This window comes from Bufo gargarizans, chromosome 1, assembly GCF_014858855.1.
Source record: "Bufo gargarizans isolate SCDJY-AF-19 chromosome 1, ASM1485885v1, whole genome shotgun sequence".
In the NCBI taxonomy this organism is placed as follows: Eukaryota; Metazoa; Chordata; class Amphibia; order Anura; family Bufonidae; genus Bufo; species Bufo gargarizans.
The window spans coordinates 538,322,171-538,341,749 of record NC_058080.1 but is presented as its reverse complement, the minus strand read 5'-3'; the positions used below and the strand labels follow the sequence as shown (position 1 = coordinate 538,341,749).

The following is a 19,579-nucleotide window of genomic DNA, read 5'->3' as shown; positions in this document are numbered from 1 at the left end:
CAAGATCCTTAATGGAACACTAATCCTAGAAATTAATCCTAGAAGTAAACAAGACATATAGTTGCCCTCACTGTCAATTGCAGCACTTTCTGCATGATACTGACACAATCAGTCTGGTAGAAATCTCACAAGAACAAAGGGGTCAAAGGGGTTAATACCCTGCTGATCTGCTCCATCTTTGGCTGGAGGCCAACTAAGTGGTGGAGCTTAGCCAAACGGTTATGACTTAATCTTTTTGTTATACAGCAGACAAGGCACAGCAGGGTGCTCCTGCTGCAACTACTTGTCTTATAGCTTGTCCTGTGACAGCGAGGAGGAGGACATTGATGACCTTCTGGACACAAAGGACATTTCTTTATATAATTTTTAGTGTAATATAAGACAAAATAGGCATAAGGGAAAGGATTAGATGAAGTGAGGAAGTGTTGGGATTTTTCCATGCCTTTCAAGTTAGAATTATGTATGTATGTCTGCGGTAGAGGCATGGAAGCCTGTATTGCTCAACTACATAATGATAATAATGAGATTTTTCAAGGTATGTACCTGTCACACGGTTCTTACCATCTTGAAATCCAACATCCTAAATAATTATAAAGTAAAATGTTAGTCTCTTACTGTTATTTCTAACTTTGACTTAAAAGGTATTCTACCAAGGGAACCCTTTCAAACCCACACAATATTTCGTTATCAGTAATCATAATGATTAGCAGAAATTCTGTAAAATATCTGTAAAATGGACATTTTTGAATGTACAGATCTGTTCCTGCTTGTGAGAACATTGTATGTTGAGGGGCAAAAACCACAAAAACTTCGCAGTTTTGTTTAATAAATAAATGAGTGTCAAAACATAGCAACAAAAAGTCCACATAATCTCCAATTTGAGAAGCCCACCATCGTCTCTGTTCACAACATGTAAATGTCTATGCTCAAAGTAAACTTCAAGAATGTATCAGCTTTTCTTTCTGTTGGTTTTCTGATTCTTGAATTGTTGTCCGGTCAACTCTCTCCCCAGTACGATACCCATTTTGATGCCAGGCTTCTTTCAATTTACAGCTACTCCCATTGATTTCCATGCATCCATTGAAAGTAGTCTGATTCATTCCTGACACTAAATCAGTTCCGTGTGTTAAAGACTTGCCACTGGCTGTACGTGTCTGAGAAGGTTGTGCTCGACCAAAGATATGTTGATGCAAAATCTTACGAAATGTCTGGCGGAACTCACGTATGCGGTAGGCATATATTAATGGATTCACCACTGAGTTAGCATGAGAAAATAGAATTGCAAAGTACATGAGTAAAGGTGGGGGGCGCACACAAGCCTCACAGAAGAGAGTAAAGCAGTTGATGATGTGCAGGGGTAACCAGCAGATTGCAAATAGGCCCACAATAATAGCCAGTGACTTGGCGGCGTGGACTTCTCGTTGCAGTGTTGACCGAGAGCGTTCACCACATGTCACTTTTGACTCAGTCTGTTTTAGCTGGCGTCTGGCTGCCATGAAGATTCTTAAATAAATCCCCAGCATGAGCACTAATGGTACCAACACACATGCAAAAAAATTATAATATACCATATAATCCATAGTCACAACATTTTCAAATAGGCACTCTAACATGGGGGCGCTGCATCGAGATGAGTTTTCTGCTACAATATCCTTCCTGTTCCAGCCTAGCATGGGAGTAAGACCAATAACAAAGGACAGCAGCCAGCAGACAGCAATGATCACGTTGGCTCTTCGACTGGTTACCAGACTGTTATACCTGAGAAGAGAAATGAAAATATAACTAAAGCTGAAAAATGAGCATTAGACCACATAGTATTGTCACATAGGAACCCATTTGAATTATAGGTACAACTTAAAAAAGCAGATGTGAAGAAAAGATATAAATAGACATGTTGGAGATAACATGGAAGTTGGGTCATTGAGGGGGGACAACCTGGGAATTTTCAATGCTTTTTACAGAAATCTTCCCATCCATGGGATAACAGCTGGAGGATTTCTGTTTCCATACAGAAGTGACAGTGTCCAAGTATAAGAGTAGACAAAAACATCTGGTATGTGGTCACTAGGGACCTGCAAAAGCATGGACTTCTCCCTGACCACAACTACTCCAGACAGATCTTTCTTGCTTTCAATATATTATAGCACGTTCACCAGGTTAATACAAATAACTGAAAATTAATTTTTCTAAAACGTTTAGGCAGTCAACACATAACTTTAGGAGTCAGAAAAATGAAGCAGTCATATGACCTGCAGTCCAAGCTGTAAAGACAAATGAAGTGTATTATTCAGAATGACATGGTTGTAAAGGGCAATAGAGTGAGTTAAATGGAAAGATTATGGTACCAGTTACATTATCATAAAATTGACCTACAAATCTAAATATAGATGCATGGTATATATAACAACCATAAAGAATTTACAAGAAACTCTATGTGCAGCAATATTGTATTCATAGCATGAATGTATGTGCTTATTGGGGGGGAAGGGGGTTAAAAAGCATTTACAGTGTACATGAAAATAGGGGGCAAGTATCACAAAGGCACAGGACCAAAATGAAATCTATAAAATGACGTACGGTACTATAAAGAATGAAAAAGGCCTGGCTGTTAATTGCACCAAAACGTATAGCATAGAAGTGAATTTATAGAAGATGTTGGTCAAGGGAACTTTAGACACTATAGTATCAGTTCACAACCTATTTCTAAAGGTAAGATGGTGATATCACAGATACTTATAATGAATTAGATTACGTCATCAAGCAGATCTTTCAGCATAACATCTTGCTCCATCTTGCTGACATTTCTGAGCTCAGGTGTACCCGGGGACTGTCTTGTCAGTGACTGACAGCTTTTGCTATATACAGAGGTATCTGTACTAAACTTGACTCTGAAAACACGAGTCACAGTGTTATCTGGGTTATCTCATGACAAAGGCCATTGTAATCCATTGAAAAGCAGCTAACATTTTCTTGCCATCCTTTACTTAACGCGTTAACCATCAAGTTTAGCTCGGCTGCATCTGTACATATGGAGAATGCTATCAATCACTGATAATAGAAAAATGGGCCTTCATGAGCTCAAAAAAAGCAGAGATTTAGGCCTCTTTCACAAGGGTGTCACGGATTTGCTCCAGATGCCTCGTGTGTGCATTGCGGAAAAAACATGCGAGTAGGCACCCAATTGCAGTCAGTTTTGATTGCGATTGCGTTTAGATGTTCAGTTTTTTCCACGCGAGTGCAATGCGTTTTGCACGCATGTTAGAAAAAACTGAATGTGGTACCTAGACCCGAACCCGGACTTCTTCACTGATGTTTGGGTTTGGGTTAGGTGTTCTATTAATTTTATTATTTTCCCTTATAACCTGGTTATAATGGAAAATAATAGCATTCTTAATACAGAATGCTTACAAAAATGTGGACTGAGGGGTTAAAAAAAAAAATAATTAACTCCCCTCATCCACTTGTTCTTCTTGCTTCTTCTTTCAGGACCTGCAAAAGGACCTGTGATGACGTAATCGCGCACACCACGATGAGCGGTGAGCTCGGTAATGTCAGCGCAGGTCCTGATCTTCATTCATTCATTACATCATAAAAGTTCCTTTTACAGGTCCTGAAAGAAGAAGCAAGAAGACAATGCCGGCCGCACGATCATTCGGATGAGATGAGTACATTTTTTTTATTTTTTAACCCCTCAATCCACATTTTAGTAAGCATTCTGTATTAAAAATGCTATTATATTCCCTTATAACATGGTTATAAGGGAAAATAATAAAATGAATACACTTTAATGGGGTTCGGGGTTTCTTTCATCCCTATCATCTCCTAGCAACCATGCGTGAAAATCCCACCACATCCGCACTTGCTTGCGGATTCTTGCAATTTTCACGCAGACCTATTCATTTCTATGGGGCCTGTGTTGCGTGAAAAACGCAGAATATAGAACATGCTGCGATTTTCACGCAACGCGGTCCGGATTCAATGCGGGTGCAATGCGTTCACCTCACGCATTGCTACTGCATGGAATTCTCGCCCGTGTGAAAGGGGCCTTAAAGAGGACCTGTTACCAAAAAATGCAGTGCAATCTGCCAGCAGCATGTTATAGAACATGAGGAACTGAGCAGATTGATATATAGTTTTATGGGAAAGGATTCAGTAAGTTCAGTAAAATGTGTAATTTATACATTTATATCCCTGCTCTTTCTAACTTAAGATCACCCCTCAGTAAATAGAGGTGTTATCAGAGATTGATAGCATTCTCTGTGTAAGGGCTCATGCACATGAAAGTATTTTTTTCCGAGTCTGTTCCAGTTTTTTTGCAGACCGTATGCAGAACCATTCATTTCAATGGGTCCGCAAAAAAAAAAAAACATGAGGTACTCCGTGTGCATTTTGTGTCCATATGTCTGTTCCATAAAAAAATAGAACATATCCTATCACTGCGCAATAATGATTTTGCTACTGAGAGAAAAACATGTGATTTATACTAAAATGAGCGCAATGATTCCAAATATGAGCTCAGAATTTGCTTGACACGTCTAGATTTTAACCCCTTAAGGACCCTGGGTTTTTTCCATTTTTGCGTTTTCCTTTTTCACTCCCTGCCTTCCCATAGTCCTTACTTTTTTATTTTTCCATTCACATAGCCTTATGAGGGCTTATTTTTTGCGGGACAAGTTGTTTTCTCTAATGGCACCATTTACGGTTGCATAGCATGTAGTAGGAAGCAGATTTGGGAAGAAACGCAATTCTGATAAAGGTTTTTATTTTTTACTCTGTACACTATGTGGTAAAATTGATCTGTTATCTTCATTCTCCAGGTCAGTACGGTTACAACGATACCACACTTGTATAATTTTTCTTGCGTTTTAATACTGAAAAAAATAATAATAATTAAAACCTTTGAGGGAAAAAAAAAATTCATAACCATATTCTGACCCCTATAACTTTTTAGTAGTTATGTGTACGGGGCTGTGTGAGGGCTCATTTTTTGCAGGACGATCTGTTATTTTCAGTGATACCAATTTGAAGTGTGTGCGACTTTTTGATCACTTTTTATAAAAAATTTATTGGGTAGTTGAAGTGACAAAAAATGGCAAATTAGCTGTTTTAATTTTTTTTCCCGTTACGCCATTTGCCGTATAGTAACATAGTATATAAGGCCGAAAAAAGACATCTGTCCATCCAGTTCGGCCTGTTACCCTGCAAGTTGATCCAGAGGAAGACAAAAAAAAAACTGAGGTAGAAGCCAATTTTCCCCACTTAGGCTACGTCTAAACGACGACATTTGTCGCGCGACAATAAGTCGCGTGATAGATAGGGCACAACTACACTGCAACATTTGTAGCGCAACATTTTGTTGCACTAATGTCGCACGACAATTTTTATAATGGCAGTCTATGGTTTCGCACTGCAACATGCAACATACTGCAAAGCAACAGTCGCAGAAAAATCCATCTCAAATGGATTTTCTGCGACTGTTGCATCGCAGTCGCAGCATGTTGCAGTGCGACACCATAGACTGCCATTATAAAAATTGTTGCGCGACATTAGTGCAACAAAATGTCGCGCCACAAATGTCGTCGTGTAGACCTAGCCTTAAAGGGAAACTGTCACCGGGATTTTGTGTATAGAGCTGAGGACATGGGTTACTAGATGGCCGCTAGCACATCCGCAATACCCAGTCCCCATAGCTCTGTGTGCTTTTATTGTGTCAAAAAAACGATTTGATACATATGCAAATTAACCTGAGATGAGTCCTGTCTCTGACTCATCTCACATACAGGACTCATCTCAGGTTAATTTGCATATGTATCAAATAGTTCTTTTGACACAATAAAAGCACACAGAGCTATGGGGACTGGGTATTGCAGATGTGCCAGCGGCCATCTAGCAACCCATGTCCTCAGCTCTATACCTAAAATCCCAGTGACAGGTTCCCTTTAAGGTGGGAAAAATTCCTTCCCGACTCCAGTAAGGCAATCAGAATAACTCCCTGGATCAACGACCCCTCTCTAGTAGCTATAGCCTGTAATATTATTACGCTTCAGAAATACATCCAGGCCCCTCTTGAATTCCTTTATTGTACTCACCATCACCACCTCCTCAGGCAGAGAGTTCCATAGTCTCACTGCTCTTACCGTAAAGAATCCTTTTCTATGTTTGTGTACAAACCTTCTTTCCTCCAGACGCAGAGGATGTCCCCTCGTCACAGTCACAGTCCTGGGGATAAATAGCTGATGGGAGAGATCTCTATACTGACCCCTGATATATTTATACATAGTAATTAGATCTCCCCTCAGTTGTCTTTTTCTAAAGTAAATAACCCTAATGTTGATAATCTTTCAGGGTTCTGTAGTCCCACCTTTCCAGTTATTATTTTAGTTGCCCTCCTCTGGACCCTCTCCAGCTCTGCTATGTCTGCCTTGTTCACAGGAGCCCAGAACTGTACACAGTACTCCCTGTGTGGTCTGACTAGTTATTTGTAAAGTGGTAGGACTATGTTCTCATCACGGGCATCTATGCCCCTTTTGATGCAACCAACCCATTATCTTTATGGGCCTTGGCAGCAGCTGCCTGACACTGTTTTTTACAGCTTTGTTTGCTGTTTATTAAAATTCCTAGATCCTTTTCCATGTCAGTGTTACCCAGTGTTTTACCATTTAGTATGTACGGGTGACTTGCATTATTCCTTCCCATGTGCATAACCTTACATTTGTCAGTGTTAAACCTCATCTGCCACTTATCTGCCCAAGCCTCCAGTCTATCCAGATCGCTCTGTAGTAGTATCCTGTACTCTTCAGTGTTAATTACTTTACACAGTTTAGTGTCATCTGCGAAAATTGATATTTTACTGTGCAAGCCTTCTACAAGATCATTAATAAATATATTGAAGAGAATAGGGCCCAATACTGACCCCTGAGGTACCCCACTAGTGACAGTGACCCAATCTGAGTGTGTACCACTAATAACCACCCTCTGTTTTCTATCACTGAGCCAGTTACTTACCCACATACAGAATTTTTTTTCCCAGTCCGAGCATTCTCATTTTCTATACTAACCTTTTATGTGGTACAGTGTCAAATGCTTTGGAGAAGTCCAATATGCCATTAATATTGTTATATTTTAATAGTATGGGCATTTTTGCATGCGGTGATGCCCATGATGTTTTTTTTTTTTATTAAGTATTTTTATTTTAAGGAAAGGGGGTGATTTGAACTTTTATTTATACTTTTTATATTTTTAACTTTTTTTAAGTCACCTTGGGTGACAATAACTGGCAATCATTAGATTGTCTATTGTGTTCATTGATGTCTATATAGACACCATTGAACACTTAATTTGCACTATACCAGGGATGCTCAACCTGCGGCCCTCCAGCTGTTGCAAAACTACAACTCCCCGCATGCGCTAATAGCTGTAGGCTGCCCAGGCATGCTGAGAGTTGTAGTTTTGCAACAGCTGGAGGGCCGTAGGTTGGGCATCCCTACACTATACCAATACAATGCTGCCACCTAGTAGCCTGTATTGGTATAGTCATCTAATAGGCACCAAAGCCTGCTTGAGGCTTCAGCCTATTGGATCAATGTAACAGGTTCCCCGACTTCCGCTTACGGACTGCGCAGATGCTGTGGTCACATTTGACTACGGTATCTGAAAGGGAAAATGTATGCGATCAGCCACAACATGTGCCGCGGGTCTCTTCTATTTAAAATAGCAGAAACTCGGCAGCTATGGCGCCCGCTGCACACGCGAGTGGGCGCCATGTTTGGGGACTTTGCAAACTATGCTGAATTAGTAGACAACATGCTTACAGCATATGAACAACTTGGCTGCCGAATGCCATTGAAAGTGCATCTCTTACATTCCCATCTTTACTTTTTCCCACCCAATTTGGGACACATAAATGATAAACATGGAGAGTGGTTCCATAAAGATATTTCTACAATGGAGAACAGGTATCAAGGCCGCTGGAATCCCAACATGATGGGGGACTACTGCGGGTTTTTGCAACAGGAAAATATGACCGTTCACAAACGCAAAAGCAGATGCCTGAAGCACCTTTAACAGTACTGGGCCTTGCTCAAGTAAGACTTTTAGGGTACTTTCACACCTGCGGCAGAGGTTTCCGGCAGGCAGTTCCATCGCCGTAACTGCCTGCCGGATACGGCAATCCGGACGCAAACGGATGCATTTGTTAATGCCGTGAATTAAATTAATGCCGGATCCGGCATTCCGGCAAGTGATAAGTATTTTTCGCGGAAAAGAGAAAACTGCAGCATGCTGCGGCATTTTCTCCGTCCAAAAAACATAAGAGGGACTGAACTGATGCATCCTGAACGGATTGCTCTCCATTCAGAATGCATTAAGATAAAACTGTGACGGAACTCAATACCGGAAAACAAAAACGCTAGTGTGAAAGTACCCTTAAACTGAAAAACGAGACTTTTTGAAATTTTGTCATTCCATTACATTTTCATACACTGTTTACTACACAAACTTTGATGTAGATCAGGTAATTGTTGGAGTAAAACTCGTTCTGTTCAAAATTATTCAATGCTTTCCAAGTGCTTAATTCATTTAGGCATACTTATGCATAGCTAAATTTTGTGACGTGTTACAACAATTCTGACTTCGGATTTGTAATCTGCACACTCGATTTAGTATAGGACAAATGTTTTTTGCCCAGTAGCAGACAAAAAGTTTTTTTTTGTTGCGTGGTGTATTGTCCGCATTATAGACAAGGATAGTACTGTTCTATTAGGGGGCAGCTGTTCAGTTCCGCAAAATACTGAATGCATATGGACATCATCCATATTCTTTGTGGATCTGTGTTTTGCGGACCGCAAAATGCATACATTTGTGTGCATGAGCCCTAAGTGTGCATACAGAGATAGCCGTCAGTCACTGAGAAGATGGCCCTCAAGAGCTGTTCATAGGGGTGGTCTTAATTTGAGAAAAGCCAGAGATATTACAAGTCTTACTGAATCTCTTCTCATAAAACTATATATCAGACTGCTCAGCTCCTCCTGCTCTATAACAAGCTGCATGCATTTTATACTGTATTTCATAGTTACAGGTTCTCTTTAAGTAATAACCCCAGTTTTCTTGCCAGATCTCCTGAGTCAAATCTCAGTATGCAAAATAATAAAAAGATATATTGTATCAAGTATAAACCTTGTCATGTATTTAAAGGTGTTTTCCAGAACTTAGATATTGATGGCCTATCATCAATATCAGATTGTGGGGGTGGGGCACTCTGCAGCCCTCCAATCAGTGTACAAAGCCAAAAGCACAACTTCTACTCTACTATGTAGTGGCCACACTGGGGTACTGCAGCTCAGCACTCATGCATAGTGTTGATCACGAATATCTCGAATTTGCGAATATTTAGAATATAGTGATATATATTCGTAATTTTGAATATTCGAGATTTTTTTTAATCAGTACACATGATCCCTCCCTGCTTCTAGCTTGTGGGCCAATGAGAAGGCTGCAATATCTTTGACTTTAGGAGTAGTGTTGATTGCGAATTTTCGTAATGCAAATTTTTGTAATGAGAATCAAAGAGATCGTGAAAACTCAGATCCGATGGTATATTCTAACCCCCAGGCGTTCCCATGGTGACGTGGACGCTTGTCGGGGCGGAGTATGCTAAAGTGAAACAACTGTACAGATTTAAAATAAATAGATTCTAAAAAACTAATATATTCGATATAGTGCTATATTTTTCCTTTTTTTTAGAATATTCGTAATATTCTAAAACAAGGATATATAGCGAATATTAGAAAAAAATAAATGTAGAACAATTTAGCTAATATAGTGCTACAATCTTTTTTTTTAATAGTTGTAATTTTTTTCCAATCTGAACTTCAGATGAGAAAAAAATTACAACTATTAGACAAAGAAGATTATAGCACTATATTAGCTAAATTGCTCTATATTCGTTTTTTTCGAATATTCGCTATATTGATATAGATTTTTTTTTTATCAGTACACATGATCCCTCCCTGCTTCTAGCTTGTGGGCCAATGAGAAGGCTGCAATATCTTTGACTTTAGGAGTAGCGTTGATTGCGAATTTTCATAATGGGAATTTTTTGTAATATTATAATTTGCTATATATTCTTATTTTAGAATGTTACGAATGTTCTAAAAAATGAATATATAGCAATATAGCGAATATTCGGAAAAAACGAATATAGAGCAATTTAGCTAATATAGTGCTATAATCTTCTTTGTCTAATAGTTGTAATTTTTTTCTCATCTGAAGTTCAGATTGGAAAAAAATTACAACTAATAAAAAAAAACGATTATAGCACTATATTAGCTAAATTGTTCTACATTCGTTGTTGTTTTTTCGAATATTCGCTATATTGCTATATATTCTTGTTTTAGAATATTACAAATATTCTAAAAAACAAATATATTAGTTTTTTAGAATATTCATCTTTTTTTTTTAAATCTGTACAGTTGTTCCACTTTGGCATACTCGTCCCCGTCAGTCACCATGGGAACGCCTGGGGGTTAGAATATACCATCAGGTCTGAGTTTTCACGATCTCATTGATTCTCATTACAAAAATTTGCATTACGAAAATTCGCAATAAACACTACTCCTAACGAATATTCGAATTTGCGAATATTCTATGAATATTCTATCAAATATTCATGAAATATTGCAAATTCTATTGACCCCTGCCGCTCATCACTACTCATGTAAGTGAATGGGAGCTAGGCTGCAGTATGCTGGTGTCAAACTACACAGTGGCTAGGTTTTGGACCCCACTAAACCAGTACTAATGACCATCAATGATAAGCCCGTCATCATCTAAGTTACCAGACAACCGGGCTCTGGTTCTTCTGCACCCTGACCAGGGGCATTTATGTTAGAGGTGCTGTATTCGTCTCATCGCTGGGTGGGTTCATTATATGTTGAGATACATTTGAAAGGGTATATTTTTGCTTCGTAAAGTATTCACTATGTAACATTGCAATGTGTTTAAATGTGTTTAAAGAAATGCTTATTGTCTAAATTTCAGATTTTTATGTATATGGATATCCCTTTCTTGTATTTATTTTTAGTTTTTGTTTGTATTTAGTAAAATTATTAATAATAAAAAAATTATCTGATTAAAAAAAAAACTAAAAGTACCTGAAAACCAATTTAAGAGCTCTATAAAGTTGTTACTCAGTAACATTTATTTACGGGTGGCAACCAATATGGTTATCATTAGAGATGGCCTCGCGGTTCACCCGGCGGTCGTTTCACGGTGAACTTTGCTCGTTCGCTGTTCGCAAACAGGCGAACATAGGTGGATATACGTGCCTGCCATATTCTTTTACATTATGAAGAACTTTGACCCATGACACATCCATCAGGTGGTACAGGACAGTCAATTGAGACATTTCAGCACATGGACATACCCCCTACCCTATAAATAAACCCGATCTGGCCGCCATTTTACATTCAGTCTTTTGCCAGTGTAGGGAGAGATTGCTGTGTGGAGCAGGGACAGACTGTTAGGGACACCAAACGCTAGCTAATAGGTCCACAAAAGTCCTTTTAAGGACTGGTATAGGTGTGATATCGATAGGTGTGTCTTACTGAGGGGTGTAATATACTTATAATATACTTTCTAACATAAAAAGTATATTATAGTGCAATTGTATTGCGCAGCAGTTGTGTGCAGTTCTGCTGCGATACTGCAGCCACACAGAGTGCCAAACGCTACCACGATTGACCAGTTGCCCCCCAAAAAAACTAATTGAGGCAGGGGTGCTATATACCAATAATATACTTTCTATATAGTGCATTTAGGTAGTGCAGCATTTGTCTATGGTTTTGCTGCATTACCGCATCTACACAGAGTGAAATACACTATTTCAAAAAATAATTTCTACTGGTGTGATTAACCAGTTGCCCCCAAAAAACTGATTGAAGTAGGGGTGTTATATACCAATAATATACTTTCCATATAGTGCATTTAGGTAGTGCAGCATTTGTTTGCGGTTTTGCTGCTTTACTGCATTTACACAGAGTGAAAACCACTATTTGAAGAAATAATTTCTATTCGTGTGATTTACCAGTTGCCCTCCCAAAAAACTGATTGAAGTAGGGGTGTTATATACCAATAATATACTTTCCATATAGTGCATTTAGGTAGTGCAGCATTTGTTTGCGGTTTTGCTGCTTTACTGCATTTACACAGAGTGAAAACCACTATTTGAAGAAATAATTTCTATTCGTGTGATTTACCAGTTGCCCTCCCAAAAAACTGATTGAAGTAGGGGTGTTATATACCAATAATATACTTTCCATATAGTGCATTTAGGTAGTGCAGCATTTGTTTGCGGTTTTGATGCGTTACTGCATCTACACAGAGTGGCAAACGGTATTGGAACCAATAATTTCTACTGGTGTGATTTAGCAGTTGCCCCCCAAAAAAACAGATTGAAGCAGGGGTGTGATATACCTTCTTCCACAAATACTGCCCTTCCAGAGATCTTTTGTCACAGGGTCATTTTGAAAATAACAGGCAGAGGAAGAGGCAGGCCATTCCGCAGGGGTGTTAGGGGTCGGGCAGGTGCACCAGGCCGGAGCCTAAGTGTGAAGTTGCAGAAGGTGCGTGCGATTACGTCAAAGGACGCACCAAACTTGGTTGAGTGGCTCACTCAGCCTTCCGCTTCTGCACCCTACTCATGCTCTCTATCTGCACCCTCTTCACTCTCTGCTGTGTGCACCCCCAAAGACACCACCACCACCACCACCATATCCCCTCCGCTCGAGTCAGAGGAATTATTTTCCCATCCATTACAAAACCTTACCAATGCGCAGCCATTATTGGCATCAGATCAGGAAGAGGAGGTAGCAACGGCCGCCCCCCAGTTTTCTGGCGACAGTACCCAGATCAGCCCAAGGAGGGTGGTCCCCGCTGTTGCTGCCTACTCCAAGATCTCTAATGTCAGTGGTGGTGAAGGATCACCAAACTGGTCAGTCGCAGCAATGTGTTTTTCACTAATGGTTGCTAAGAGATGTTGTTTGTAAACCTTCCGTTTTTTATCACGCGTGTGAAAAACGCATCAAAACGCATTGCACCCACGCGGAAAAAAATGAACAACTGAACACAATCGCAGACAAAACTGACTGAACTTGCCTGCAAAATGGTGCGAGTTTCACTGAACGCATCCTGAACGCATCCGGACCTAATCCGTCACACTCGTGTGAAAGAGGCATAAGGGCCAATTCAGACGACCGCTCTGTGTTTTGCGGGCCACAAATTGTGGATCTGCAAAACACAGATGCTGCTCTTGTGCCTTCTGCAATTTACAGAACGGAACAGAAGTCCATTATAGAAATGCCTATTCTTGTCTGCAAAACGGACAAGAATAGAACATGTTCTATCTTTTTTTTTAAAGGCCACGGAATGGAGCATCATTTGTGGCCCCATTAAAATGAAAGGGTCCGCACCCGTTCAGCAAAATAGCAGATCGGATACATCCCATTAATACGGTCGTGTAAATGAGGACTAAGACCTCATATAGTAACTATTGCAGACGCTGATTAGGAATCAATAAAACCGATCATACGTGATGCTCTACGTCATAAGAAATGTAACTTGCAGTCCCAGAAAAATTGAAAGACAAGGCACTCCCCATATAGTTAAAATCTTTGAATTGTGATCGCAGGTAAATAGGTGGTGGAAAGTAATGTGACGGCCATTTTGTGCACTCACGCACTTTCGTCTGGCCTACGGAGGCACGAAATGGGAGTCACCTAAATTTTTCCCTCCTATGTATCTGCGATCACAATAAAAGGATTCTAACTAAATGGGGAGTGCCTTGTCTTTCAATTTTTCTGGAACTAATAGGCAGACTAATGTTCAGAAGGCTAGTATAGCTGAGTGACATCCTCTGTTGAAGCTTTCATAGTGGCTGTACTGGTTGCCATCCGCAAAGAGATTTAATTAAAGAAGGTTTTCTAACCCCACAATAACGGCTCACAATGGTGTCAAATAACAAAAACATTACTACTTAATCAATCCCCTGCTGCTTCTATGTCAACATTTCCCTGTCCCCCCACCGGTCTCTGTTCACCTGGTTCCAGTGAGGTTTTAGCAGCAAAACATGTGACTGCTGCAGCCAATCACTCCCTCACTGATGTCATCACCTCACCTACAGCCTGTAGTCATGTGTCAACACGTCATGGCTGGAGCCTGCTGAACTGCGACCAGCGGGGATCGGGGTGGCATCGGCACAGAAGCAGCAGGGGATTGGTTAGAAATTACTGATTTTGTTATTTTAAAAAATAAAAAAGCTATTTTATTACCCCTTAGCAGCATATATAGGCCTCCTGCACACGACCGTTGTGTGCACCCGTGGCCGTTGTCCCGTTGAACGTGTTTTTCTGTGGTCCCATTGACTTTCAATGGGTCCGTGTAAAAATCGGAAACTGCACCGTTTGGCAGCCGCATCAGTGATCCGTGTTTCCTGGCCGTGAAAAAAATATGACCTGTCCTATTTTTTTCACGGCCAACGGTTCACGGACCCATTCAAGTCAATGGGTCCGTGAAAAATCACGGATGCACACAATATTGTCATCCGCGTCCCTGATCTGTGTCCGTTTTTTCCTATCATTTCAATGGCAAACTTGACTTAGATTTTTTTTTTCATTTTTCTTGTCCGTGGATCCTCCAAAAATCACGGTGGACCCACGGAAGATAAAACGGGCACGGATCACGGTACAACTGAACCACGTTTTGCGGGACGTTAAAAAATACTGTCGTGTGCAGGAGGCCTTACATTGAGTATACGAGTCAGGCTACTTTCACACTAGCGTTTTGGCTTTCCGTTTGTGAGATCTGTTCAGGGCTCTCACAAGCAGTCCAAAACAGATCAGTTTGGCCCTAATGCATTCTGAATGGAAAAGGATCCGCTCAGAACGCATTAGTTTGCCTCTGTTCCGCCTCCATTCCGCTCTGGAGGCGGACACCAAAAACGCTGCCTGCAGCGTTTTGCTGTCCGCCTGACGAAGCGGAGCCAAACAGGTCCGTCCTGGCACACAAAGTAACTCAATGGGGACGGATCAGTTTTCTCTGACACAATCTGGCTCAATAGAAAATGGATCCGCCATTGACTTTCAAGGCTGTTGATGACGGATCTGTCATGGCTTTAGAAGACATAATACAACCGGATCCATACATGACGCATGCATGTGTTTGTATTATTATAACGGAAGCGTTTTTGCAGATCTATGACGGATCCGCAAAAAACGCTAGTGTGAAAGCAGCCTGAGTTTTTCATTTATTTTAAGATATCTAAGATAGAAGCATTGTCATATGGATGCACGCCATGCGTATGATTTGAATAGAGGGTATTTTAATACATTTAACTGGATGTAAACATTTTCTAAAGCTTTCTTACCTGAGTGGGATGCGAATAGCAATATAGCGGTCTGCAGCTATCGCCAGAAGACTGAAGATGGAACTCTGCGTCAGCACCAAAACGAAGCAAGCAATAAAGAGACAAGCATGGAAGGTAGCACAAAATCCAGTGCTTATCGCAACAGCAAACGGAATAGCAAGTACCCCCACAGCGATATCTGCCGCAGCCAGGGATACCACAAAATAGTTGGTAGCGTTCTGTAAGTTGCTGTTAATCCACACAGCCCAGCACACCAGTACGTTGCCAAGGATGGCCAAAACGGCAATGACCACCTCTAGGACTATGTAAATCAGGTCCTCTGTTTCGAACCCCTTTTTTAACATGGTGATGTTGGCATGGAGTAAAGAAGTGCTGGTGCCTCATCAGTCATTTCTGCAGTCGCTCACTTTCTTTGTAGTATAGCGGTGGTACTCCAGGCATTGGTCAGCCGGTACATTGTTTCAGCAGCCAGAGCCTCAAGACCCATCACTGATCAAAATCCACAGGCAGTCCATACTGGTTAAGTACAATGCAGCAGAGCCAAATTCCTGCTGGAGAAAGGATTAAGTTAGCACTAAAAGTACTCCAGCAGTATTTTACTGTACGACATGCAGTGGATAAACACAGCGACATTATCTTTAACTATATTAACTACTCAAAGAACATTTGGCAACGTAATATAATATTGAGTATATAAATGCATCACACACAACAATGCAAACAGGAAATAAATGTATTATTGATTTACTGACACAATGCTATCAAAGTTGCAGCTGCCAGGTCTGGTCATTTGTAATAGGTCTGAAAAGCAGCAGTAGATAAGCTCCTGAACCGTAGAAGTGCTATAGGCTTGTATTTCCATGTTCACGCTCCCTCTAGCTGTGCGCATCCATTATCAGTAAAAACCACTCGTACGCCCCCAGCTTTGTAACAAGTGTACAACATAGATACACTATGAGTAAGCAAAGGCCCACGGGTCAAAAAAATATATCACTTCACCCAGAACCCAGTGTAATCCACAGTGACACACCCAAGCCTCAATGTACTTGTGTAATCTACACAACTTCATAAACAACCTACATCAATGTATCTAGTGAAGAATGAGACCAAAAACAATAGAGCCGGTTGGAAATTAGTTTTTCCTACTCTGTCCTTTTTTTTCCCCCTACAAAATGAAATGTATTCCTTTCTAGACAGGTCATCCATCTTCTCCAATACATCCAGTAGCTGAGTGTAATAATTAGGTAGAATGGGCCTTTGCATACAGATGCCTCGAAGACAGGAGCGCCTAAGCAACATTAGCCTCACCCACTTTAACAGCATAATTTATTGCTAACAACTAAAACCCAAGATAACCTCTTGGATTGTCAAGGTTGCCTAACTATATCTGTCACACATAAAGGATCCTACATGGATTATAGGTTGATATGGGCAGAACTCATTCTGCAAAATAATAGTCTAGAGTGCACTTGTATTTCTTATGCTACATTGCATACTGTGACACATGCTGGATTTATAACACTTTTAGTGCTAAGTTCATTTTTAATGTACAGCACTTTGCAAGAAGGCAATGAAATATGATTTATGGCCTCTCTTGACATTGACACTAGGACGTACATGCTAAACATTGGGATCCCTCACCCAAAGCATGCTGGATATCATTGTGTGGAATAGTGTCGTTTGCTACACTATTGCATCCTCTTGTTTTCATGGTATATTGATGCTTTACAGCAAGAAGGATGCCAAGCGGTCCTTCTTTTGGTCTTTGACCAATAAAACCGTATGGACTCATTTTTCCAGGGCAGATTATGGTAAAAACATAATGTGAATGCAGCATTACCAAAATGGAATAGTCGCTACAAGTTTCTTGCCCCTCAAAATCAAGAACATTCAACTATTCCATCGACTAACCCAAACCACCATGGTGTTTCCGTGTTCATCAAACTTCTGATTCCTGTTTTGACCAACACTGAAGAATAATTGCAATCTGCTTGACCACAATTCTGTTTTTTTAAAGCCATTAGAATGGAAAGTTATTAGAATGGAGATGATCCAGCGTCAGAAGCCATAATCATCACTATAAATGATCCTGCAGTCATCCACACCTCTGTCCATGTCAACTCAGACCATATCTACCCTGTCTATATCTACTCTATGAAAGTAACAAGCAGTTTCTTACCTTGCTGGGAAAATCTTGATTTTACTCTCCACAGTATGAAGTGACAGGATATCTCTATTAGTGCTCAGTCCCATGAACTCGTCATCTTCTTTGCTCTCTCCAAAGTGCTGTGTGTCTCTCCACGGTCCACCTCCCCTGCTCTGACTCCCTCCACCCTCCTGCTGGCTGCCTCCCGCCCCTGTCACATTGTCTCTCCTGCCAGTCATTCTCACACACACCTCTTCTCTCTCACACATATGCAAATTCTATTTCCTATGTTACTGTGTGTATTTTCAGCACAGACTTTTCTAAAAAGAAATGTATGCACTTTTTTATTGGCTTGACAGATACTCCGCATTCTTGTGTCTCCGACATTGATCATGCATGGTTCATTATTTTTGCATTTACTCTTATGCATCTGTTTGCAGCCACTTTTGTATTTTATCAGTCCAGCTTTTATTTCCTGGGACACGCCAGCAAATGTTTTCCTCCTACATGTGCTTTGTAAAGCTGGCCGTACATGGGTAATGTTGGGAAATATTGATGATGTGAAGCACTCCATTTTCTTTACATTTGGGAATAGCTTCCCTTTCTTTATGAACAGCTGCTTAGGCATGCAGTCTTACATGAGTAAATACAGGATTTATGAGATTTTAGCTTGTGCTGTTAATAAAACAGTGCTTCCATGGGGTTCAGTGCCTCTGTTCCTCCACACCGACCTCACGGATTGCGGCCTGCAATACCAGCACGGCCAGGCTACGGCCATGTGCATGAGCCCTTAGGGTCCATTCACACGTCAGTATTTTTACCTTTCCAGAAAAACGTTTTTTTTGCGGATCTGTTTTTCAGTACAACCTTCAGTTTTTTTTACTAAAGTGCTTCCGAATCAGTTCCGTGCTTCCGTTGATTTTTTTCCATCCATTTTCCTGTTAACAGATCCGCAAAATCGGATGACATTCGGATGGTTTTGTGCATGTCATCCGCATTTATGTGGATCCATTGACTTGAAGGACAACGGACCCGAAAAACGGACAGAAAGTAGGACAAGCTTAATTTTTTTTCAGGATCCGCATACTCGAAAATAGGAAAACGGAACGGATTTCGTGATTTGGACAGCACTATGATTTGTGTCTGCATTTTTGCAGAGGCAATTAAAATTAACGGATCCGAAAAAACTTTCTGATTTAAATCGGAACGGAAACGGAGTGTTCTAACGGACGTGTGAATTGACCCTTATTCTGAGGATAGGTCATCAATATCTGTAGACTGGATACTCCTTGAACTTTTGGGCCCCATAGCAGGTGTTATGGCTGCTTTGGCTATAGTAACACCCATAAGATGCATTGTTTATAAAAAATTGCTGAACGTGAAGGTTCCCCTTACCATAACATCTTCAATGAACAGAGTAGTAATCATGGCAGTAAAAGCTACATCATCACCATATCCCCTTGTCGAATCTGTCAGTCTTTTATCAGTGTAAATGCTCTAGGGGTGAGTGAGTGAGCAACGATCTCTGTGATTAGGAAACAACGAAAATATTTAGCGATGATTGATTTTCAATCGCGCTAAATTTTCGATCGCTGTTCATTAATGAAAAAATATCTTCCATTCTAATAGGACCCGTACACTTTCTCTGCTTTCTCTTCCGCATTCTGTTACCTTTTAATTTTCCAGTGAGTAGATCCATCAGCTTTGCTCCTCTCCATGACTCTGCCTTTAGGGAATAGTTACACAAAAGCATTCCATTCCATTGTACTCGAAAGACGCTAAAGTATTTCTGTCTTCACACAGGTGTTTGTACTTTCTTTTGAAAAGCTGACCTAAAGACTTCCCCAAATTCTTGGGAAGCTTGTTTATTTTGTCTTTCCATTTATTTACATGCATTTTTCTTTTTTGATATTAACGTAAACCGTACAAACACAGAATGGAGCACTAGCGGCTAGAAAAATGTATGAATAAGTCGAGATCTGCTAATAATATGTGGTTTTGGTGTACCCGACCCA

The 19,579-nt window shown here is 40.4% G+C and overlaps 1 protein-coding gene across 2 annotated transcripts; it reads right to left on the bottom strand.

The window, feature by feature from the left end:
• Nucleotides 1–806: 806 nt before the first annotated feature.
• On the bottom strand, nucleotides 807–17,732 carry ADORA2A (adenosine A2a receptor). Of its 2 annotated transcripts, none has more exons than XM_044289554.1 (3): nucleotides 17,598–17,732; nucleotides 15,419–15,969; nucleotides 807–1,758 (listed from the first exon to the last, which is right to left on the bottom strand). In XM_044289554.1, the coding sequence occupies exons 2-3, from the start codon at nucleotides 15,760–15,762 to the stop codon at nucleotides 939–941; spliced, it is 1,164 nt and encodes a 387-aa protein (XP_044145489.1). In that variant the 5' UTR covers nucleotides 15,763–15,969; nucleotides 17,598–17,732; the 3' UTR covers nucleotides 807–938. The 2 variants fall into 2 exon arrangements, with proteins under 2 accessions (XP_044145489.1, XP_044145497.1); XM_044289562.1 differs by having other exon boundaries at nucleotides 15,419–15,966; nucleotides 17,598–17,725.
• Between the last annotated feature and the right edge of the window lie 1,847 nt (nucleotides 17,733–19,579).